General features: G+C 46.0%; 1 protein-coding gene across 2 annotated transcripts; it reads right to left on the bottom strand.

Annotated features, from left to right (window-relative positions):
• Positions 1-1,935: 1,935 nt before the first annotated feature.
• On the bottom strand, positions 1,936-7,954 carry PRSS23 (serine protease 23). 2 transcript variants are annotated; one of them, XM_048940229.1, is made up of 2 exons: positions 7,538-7,954; positions 1,936-5,063 (listed from the first exon to the last, which is right to left on the bottom strand). In XM_048940229.1, the coding sequence occupies exon 2, from the start codon at positions 5,048-5,050 to the stop codon at positions 3,932-3,934; it is 1,119 nt and encodes a 372-aa protein (XP_048796186.1). In that variant the 5' UTR covers positions 5,051-5,063; positions 7,538-7,954; the 3' UTR covers positions 1,936-3,931. The 2 variants fall into 2 exon arrangements, with proteins under 2 accessions (XP_048796186.1, XP_048796195.1); XM_048940238.1 differs by lacking the exon at positions 7,538-7,954 and adding an exon at positions 7,112-7,243.
• Positions 7,955-8,190: the final 236 nt, after the last annotated feature.

Consider the following 8,190-nt stretch of genomic DNA (forward strand, 5'->3'; position numbering starts at 1 on the left):
TGGGTCACAGTCTACATCTTTCACATGTAAGCGCCACACAGATTAGCAATTACACACTCATTTTAAGAAGCTTAACATAGTTCAGCTCGGATGTTTTTATTCTACACCTAGCAGAACAGGGAATAGAAATGAACACCATTATACACCAAACCAGTAGCTGTGCACAGCCCTGTATGTGCACATACCCACAGCAACTGATTCACTATAAATCTTCTCTGCTTCCTTTTCATTATGAGAAAGCAGAGCGGTTTCTACCCACCCGTCATAGTTGATCCACTCTTTGAAAGCCTCCCCTCTGAAGGGCTGTGCACATTGGGCTGGCACTCTACCAAACCCGGCTAACAAATAGCAGATTAAGTGGAAACACGGAAAAGAATTTCAAGCATGTATTATACTTGCTTGGAGTTCAGCATGCATCTTTAAGACGAGGGCTGCCCTCTAAACAGGCAGGCCTGGGAATTCGGTTGCAAAACAATTACAGATGCAAGGAAAATACCTTTCCTCTGAGAAAGGAACGTGATGATATTCTGCAGCCTCCAGTGAACCATGCTCACTGCTGTGCTCTGGAGGAGCTCAGCACGTTCTGTGTCTTCTTGAGCCCTTAGCTGCCATCTCCAGCACTGCTCTCTGAGGGTTTATATTGTAATAACCAGAATCTATCTTGTGTCAGTCTCTTCAAGATGCAGGAACAGAAGATTATAATCCTTCCCATTCACACCCAGAACAGCCTCTCTAAGGCAGAGCAGCAGGTGGATATAAAGTACAACCATTATGAGGCACTCAATTCAGATCTGCAGATCAGCAACAGTGATGATAACCTGGACAACTACATTTCTAGTGCCATGCCTGTGTATGATTTAGTTACACGTGTTTCCTTGATAGCCAACTACTTTGGCTATGTGATTATCTTCCTCACCACTTTTTTTTTTTTTTTTTTTTTTTAAAAACACATCTGGTCTTGGAAGAGCCCCCTTTACATCATCAAGGCAAAGAGAACAGTTTCCAGAACTGCTTAGCAGCGACCCAACCTAGTTCTGAACAAATCTGCAGCTAAATTACCATAAGCCCAGATGGGCACAAGAGCATTAGCCAAAATTCTGTTCACATTATCCAAGATTTTATTTTCTTTCCAGTAACAACCTGGAATATTCTTATTGGGCGTACAATACAGAGACACATCTCCTCCATTACTCTACACTTGCCTCACAACTTTATAAAAAGACCAAAACCCTAACTTGCTCCTATTGCATTAGTTTATTGGCCTTCAGCACAACTCCACTCTGCCAGACACCTCAAACGAATTAAAAGATCTCAGCCTAGAGCCCAAGCAAGCACTTGAGAATATAGGCCCAGCAGATGGGAGATACATAACATAGACCAGGAGTAATGCACTCAAGCCCACGATCAGAGGTAAGGAAATATATGGGTAGCAATTCCCAAAGCACAAACTAGAACATTTCTGCTCTCTGGTGTTCCTCTACAAGCAGTGACTCCCAGTTGGCTTCAAAGGAATTTTTTTTCTTACCGCATCAACTGAAAGAAAGAGATGGACCTGATTTATGTCTTTATATTGACTGGTTCAAATTCCTCCAAAGTTTATTGCCCCTGAAGTTAATAAAAACAATGTGACTCTTCAGTCTAATATGTTATTTCCAGCTTTAACTAATCCAAGGTCATGACTGGCTTTGGAACCACAACAATCACACAAAAGCCAAGATTGATTATTACTGCCCCAAAACATACAGTAGTAATTAAGCTCACTGAAAACAAAAATATTTATGTAACAGGTGGAGAAAAAAGAAAACTATAAGAAAATAAACATCACCGAGGATGTAAATACAACTTCTAAGTGCTTGAATGCCTTTACAAATAAGTACTTGTGAAATGGGATTGAAAAGAAAACCCAAGTATAGCACAAATACGAGAGTATCTGCATTGAAATTCCATAACTTCTCTTTATTCACTGTGATACATTCAAACAAAAGTGCTCCAGATAACAGCCATAGAGTAAAGAAATTAAAATAAAATGGCAGAGAAAAAGACGTCAGATACACGAGGCGATTATTCATATTTCAAAGCATTAGTAACTGCTTGTATCTGAGTGCACCAAACTCCACGAGGATCCATGTTTTTGTATGCTGCACCTCTAAAAGTAATAATCATAGGCAGCTCTAGCAAGAAATGGCTTTCAGAAGTAGAGCTGAAGCCATCACAAACAGAAAGCACCATCAGGCATATGTTTACAAATGCCTTAGTAATTAAAAGAGTGAAAGAAAGGCTTAGCTGAATTAACATTTTCCTTGTAGCACAGGGAAGCTCTGCTCAGAATCATTCCTTCCCTGCTCTGCCATCTCACACGAGAGACGTGGCTTTGCCCCATGACACCTTCCAACAGAACAACTGGGTGAGCTTTAGGAGACAGTGGAAGATGGATGGAATTGAGACTGGAAATGGAGCCAGCATCTATCCTCCTGTTCAAAAAAACAGTATTGTCTTGGCAGCATGTGTCAACTGCGTGGCACAAGCCACCTGAGAAACAGCTCTACAGACCACGCTGATCTCCCAGTGCTGTTTGCTAAGCCACAAGTGTTTGTCTGGACTGATTTTACCTATGCAAGGCACTTTTTGTTTTAAATTAAAATTCTGCTGTAGTAAAAGTTGCTGACATCTTTAAGAGACAGTAGAGCATCACTTCATAACTAGTTCATATTGCATCCTGTAATTTGGCTCCACTTCAGCTGTAGAATTACTGAACAGTGCACTTGCCAAGAATTATTTGTAACTCAAAGATCTTGGGACGGGAGTCCCTGACTCAAACAACACAAGAAACAGAAGTCAAAGTGCTCTACAGAGTACAACGTGAAAGGGATACAAAAGAGAGACACAAATCTAGGATCCCTCTACCATGCTTATTTTTAGGTAGAATAGCATGGATCTCCAACAAGAAGGGTGGAAATTTCAGAGCAACCCTTGTCCTCCTCTATCCTTTGTCTGCCTTACAGTCAGCAGTTCAGATGGCCACCAAGAGCAAAGAAAGGCTTCTCCTCTGAGTTGCTGACATCAGATTTTCCATTAAAAAACAAAAAAAATTTAAGACATACCAGAAAACATGTATCAGTCCCATATGCTTTCATAGGGACTTTACCAGGTGTAAGGCTGCACCCCAGCTACTATAAAGATTTAAGCCCAGATATGATTTCCAAAAGCAGGATGCAATGGCTCTGCTCCTATGACCAACACCATCTTCAAAGGTAAGACCTTACAACATCAAGGTCTGTCTGCTGGAAAAACATTTTTCTTAACTATGTTACTAATAAAGTCTTGAATCACTCAGGCTGAAAGAAGGTTACAAGTGTTATGCAGTTATTTACCCTTCATGCTATTTGTGTGGCATTCATCTCCCACAGCGCATGCTTTGCCCTTTTCACACTCCCTTTCTCATGCAGGAACACAAAGCTGTAATGTTTGGGTTGCAAACACCATTAAATGCCCCTCTTCAGCCCCCAACAGCATAGAAATATTTTCTTTTAAAAGTTCAGATCAAAGCACTTCCACTAATCCTAGGATTTATTAAAACAAACACTGTAGGCATGAGATAGTCAACAGCGTCCCTTTTATAGGATTCTTTGGAGATGGTTCTGAGTTTGTACTGTTTACTGATCCGCCCCTAATTAATCTTCAGCTGCTCAGCTGCAAACCCAGCAAGTCCACCTGCTCCTTCCCCCACCCAGAAGATGCCCCTTTACACCCCAGTTTCTAGCTGCTATGATAGCACCACGTAGCCTCTGTCCCGACAACAAGGTGGCTCGCTTGAAAAGCCATATATCACATCCTGACATTACAAAACCCTATCACACACATTTGCAGCGAAAGTCTAGCCTTTCCTCATTTAAAACCAGTCATTAAGTGCTTTCAAGGAGTTTCTGTATCTTTATCCTTCCCTGCAGTCAAGATAGTTGCCTTTGATCCAGTAACAGATCTGTGCGTATTTGAGGGGTGTGATGCGAACAGCCACATTGAAATCCTGCGGGGTGCCATTCATGTCCACCCACTGATGGCCTGAAAATATGCCAATAATTTTACGTTCCCATTTGTGATTCTGCCTCTTCCACATCCTCACGTACACCCCAGACCCACTGGCACCTGGTTGGGCATCACACTGCTGGTACAACAGGTCGTACGTTTCATCTTTGACATCACAGAAACGGTACACCAGGTTTCCTGGTCGATCGTTGTCGTAGCCAGAAAAGTGAATTCTCCCTCCAGGCAAGTGTCTTGCTGGCGGGCTCACACCTATCTTCATAAACTTTCTTTTATGAGGCTTCTTGAGCTCCAGCAGGGCATAGTCATAATCCATGCCGATATCATTGGCATTGCCTTTGATCCATCCTTTGGGGACATGTGTCCGTTTCACCCGGATCCACTGGAATTTCATTTTCTCAGGCACTGCCGAGCCGGTGATGTTGGCCCCTTTGCTGCCATTTTTCACTTTAGGCTTCAGGAACCCCACTCGCAGTTTCTGAGCTCCTTTGACATAACTCTTGCCATCGTGGATGCAATGAGCAGCAGTAAGCACATGCTTTTCAGCCACTAGCGTCCCCGTGCAACCTGTAGATAGCTTCACTGATGTGGAGAATGGGTAATTCAACAAGAAGTCCTTCCCAAAAATGCTAAACCTGCTGTCATAGCCATAGATCTGCCTCTTAGTTCGAGATCTGCCTCGAGACTCATCACCACTGCTGCTCAGAATATATATGCCCACTTCGGTTTCAGTGAGGCTACCGTTAGCATACAAGGTTTCATAGGACAGGTAGTTCTTCACTTCTTCATAAGTTGGAAGTGGAGAACTTTTGTGGCACTCTGGGCCACACGGAGATGCCACTTCCAGTCTGGCTTCAGCATCAAACTGTGGTTTGTCCAAGTTAAAGGTAGACTGTGGCAGGATAACTGGAACTCTGTAAGAGGGCCAAGTGGGCTTCCAGTGAGGACCGGAGGGCATCACATCTTTAGCAGCACACAAAAGGAGGATTAGAGTGGACAAGCCAGCCATTCTGAACACCACTCTGTGGAAAGCAAAAGAAAGCCCAGTTACTCACCCCAAATTGTTCCAAGACTCATTTACCTTGCTAAGCAATAGTTTGCTAACTACTGTAAAATAAGAGTCAAATGATTTGAATGCAGCAAAAATGCCACAAAATTCTTCAAGCTTCTCAGCGTAAAGCTAATGCTTTAACTTGTGCCTTAAAACAAGCATCCTTGGTTAGCACATGAAACGTTTAACCCTTGAGTATGTTGAGCCACCTAGCTTCTGTGACAAGCCATAGAATTTGCCTTCATGCAGCATAAAGAAAACTCAGACTATGCATAAATCCCCACATCCTGTAACTCCTGCACACAACACACATCCTTACAGTCACTAGATTACAGCACTCTGAAATTCTCAAAAAGCTGCCACCTACTTTCTGACTCCACCGAGAGGTTCTTCAGCCACCTCACAGTTTGCTGTTCCAGCCTGAGAGGTCACACTGATAGCAGGAACGGGCAGGTGGAAAAAGAAAAGCACCATAACAGAAGGGGGCTGCAGAGTGCTGCACAGGCAGCTCGCTTCCCATCACAGCTCACACCAGAGGAAGATTTCTGCTCCATGCAGCATTTGCTCTCCCCTCAGCTTATGTGTGAAAGGATGGTACAAATTACACCACAGCAGCTAATGAAGCAAGCCTACAATTCCTGAGGGAATCTTCAGTTAACATACTTATTCCTTCACAAACTTAATTAATTGGAGATGCAAACCAACCTCCCTCTGAGCACAGGGAGGTAAATGTGTTTATGAACCCCAGGCAGAGCGCCTTGGGCTGCAGAGAACAGCGTGCACTAGTATTGTGTCAAGAAAACGTGTAACTTCAGTTTACTTGAAAATTAGCCATACAGCTGAATCACGGCAGGAGGCAGCGCACCCTGGGCAAGAAGGCAGCCAGGATCTCCCTCACACAAAGATTATTCAAACAAAACTTCATAATTATGTTGAGCTTACACATATTTAAACCCTGCTGGGGTTACGTTGATCACAACTGTGGGATCATTCCTGAAATACCTCAACCAAGCAAACTAAGGCAAATCAGGCAAGAGACGACCACAGCTATCTAAGAACAAAAAAGAAAACGCCTTTCCTCAAGTGCTGTGCAGAGGAATGCTCCAACCCTAAAGGGTCACTGAAGAAGACTTCAGACACAGCAGACCAATAAAGTCCGAAGGTGTCCAGCTCAAATATTGGGCCTGGGTTGTTTCATTGTTGCGAATACTGGCACAGGCTGCCCAGGGAGGTGGTGAGCACCATCCCTGAAGGTATTCATGAATCATGGACATGCTGCATGTCCTTCTGCAAAGGTTATCATTAAACTGGCTCTTTCTATGGCAAAGATTAACACTGGATGCTGGCTTGTGTTTTGCAAGCTATCAAATTAGACAGTCTCCAAGCAATATAACAAGAAACAATTCATGTATATCAAATGTATTTGCTGTGTAACAGTGATTAGGGAAATAAAATAAGATAAAAAAAATGACAGTGATGTGTCACTTCTCCATCCCCACAAAGATAATATACACCAGCATTAGCTAACTGCTAGCTGCCCTAACCTATGACATGAGGACCCTGCTAGCTTCCCCCAGACCAAATTGCTCTGACATTGTGCATCAGCTAACTGATCTCACTATTAAAGGCACATATTCATATGCAGTCTGCTGTCATCTGTTTCCCACCACAGTAACTCCCTTAAATGACATCTGAAGCTTTTTCAGTCAATGTAATCTCAATTTAAATCACTCTTCTTGGATCTAAAAGTCGTCAGGTTAATTTATCCGGCAGGGGAAAGCTGGAAGCATCCTGTGGGGTACTGGCACAAGCAAAGAGATTCCAGCAGTGCACTCCGACAGCATAAGGCAAGGAGTTACCTGCAGCCCGCCCTGCTCACCTCCCTGCCATCCCCACGCAGCACTCCAGCACTGGAAAGGCAGTTTCAGACAGCAGAGGGCAGCCGCCCGATGGAGAGAACGAGGCAGGAGCCGCAGCACAACTTAGTTCCCCCAGAAAAAGGCTTCGGAAAGACCGTACCTGTCCTTAGGCTGAGCTGCGTTACAGCTGAACTCAGCGCGCTTCACGGCTCCGAGCCTTCCCACCCCTCCCCGCTGATCGTATCACAGAGACGCGCGATAAAACGCCTTCTTCACCCTGCGAAGACCTTTGTTGCTGTTTGAAACGCTAGTAAAAGCCCTCGGCAATAAAGCACAGCTGTGAGTTTATACCTGGCCGCAGGTGCGAGGCAGCACTCGCAGACCATAGAACTGACGGACGCCTCTGCGATCGTGTCTTCTCCGGTAATAACCAGCCCGTAATTGCAATGAAACACAGCAAACGTCTTATTCATAACAAGAAGCCAAAAAATCAGCGCGTAGGAGATCCTTCCTCTTTACCAAAGAAGCGGATAAGTAGCAAAATGAAGGCATTTAAAAAGTAACGTAAACTTAAAGAGAAACCTACCGCTCAGACTCTCCCGTCGCCGTTCCAAGAGCCGTACAACCGCAGCAGCAGCAGCACTACCGAGCTCCCTGCCCAGCTGCTGCCATCGGGTGACCCCGCGAGATGCGCTCGTAGAGCACGGAGGGGCGAACGCGGCCGGACGGCGTCAGCCGCCGATGAATGACCCGAAATTCCCAGCCGACCGCCCGGCGAAGCGCCGTCCTCGAAGTTCGCCGTTCTCCCGCCGTTCCTTTGTCCCCCCCCTCGGCGGCACCCGCTACCGACCAGCTCCCCGCGACGTCTGCGGGAGCCGCTCAGGCGGGCGGTGCTGGCGGCGGCGACGCAGCCGCTCCCATCCCTCCCGCCGCCTCCGCGGGGCTCGGGGGGCCGCCGGCCCTCACTCAGCGGCGCGCTCCGTGCGGGGCGGGGCGGAGCGGCGCCTCCCGCAGGTGGTTCCCGCGGCCGCCGCGCTCCGCTCTGCCGCTCCGCAGCGCTCCCGGCGGCGCAGGCGCCCTCTGCCCGAGCGGGCGAGGCTGGGGCCCGGCACGGCGTGCTTCGCCTGCACGCTTCTCCCGCGGGGCACCGCCGCTCTGCTTTTTACCCTCGTGCTGCTGTTTTTATTCGTTTCCTGAAGAGAAACACCTTTTTTTTTCTTTTCTTCTTTTTTTTTCTTT

The sequence above is a fragment of the Lagopus muta genome, chromosome 1 (assembly GCF_023343835.1).
Source record: "Lagopus muta isolate bLagMut1 chromosome 1, bLagMut1 primary, whole genome shotgun sequence".
Lineage (NCBI taxonomy): Eukaryota > Metazoa > Chordata > Aves > Galliformes > Phasianidae > Lagopus > Lagopus muta.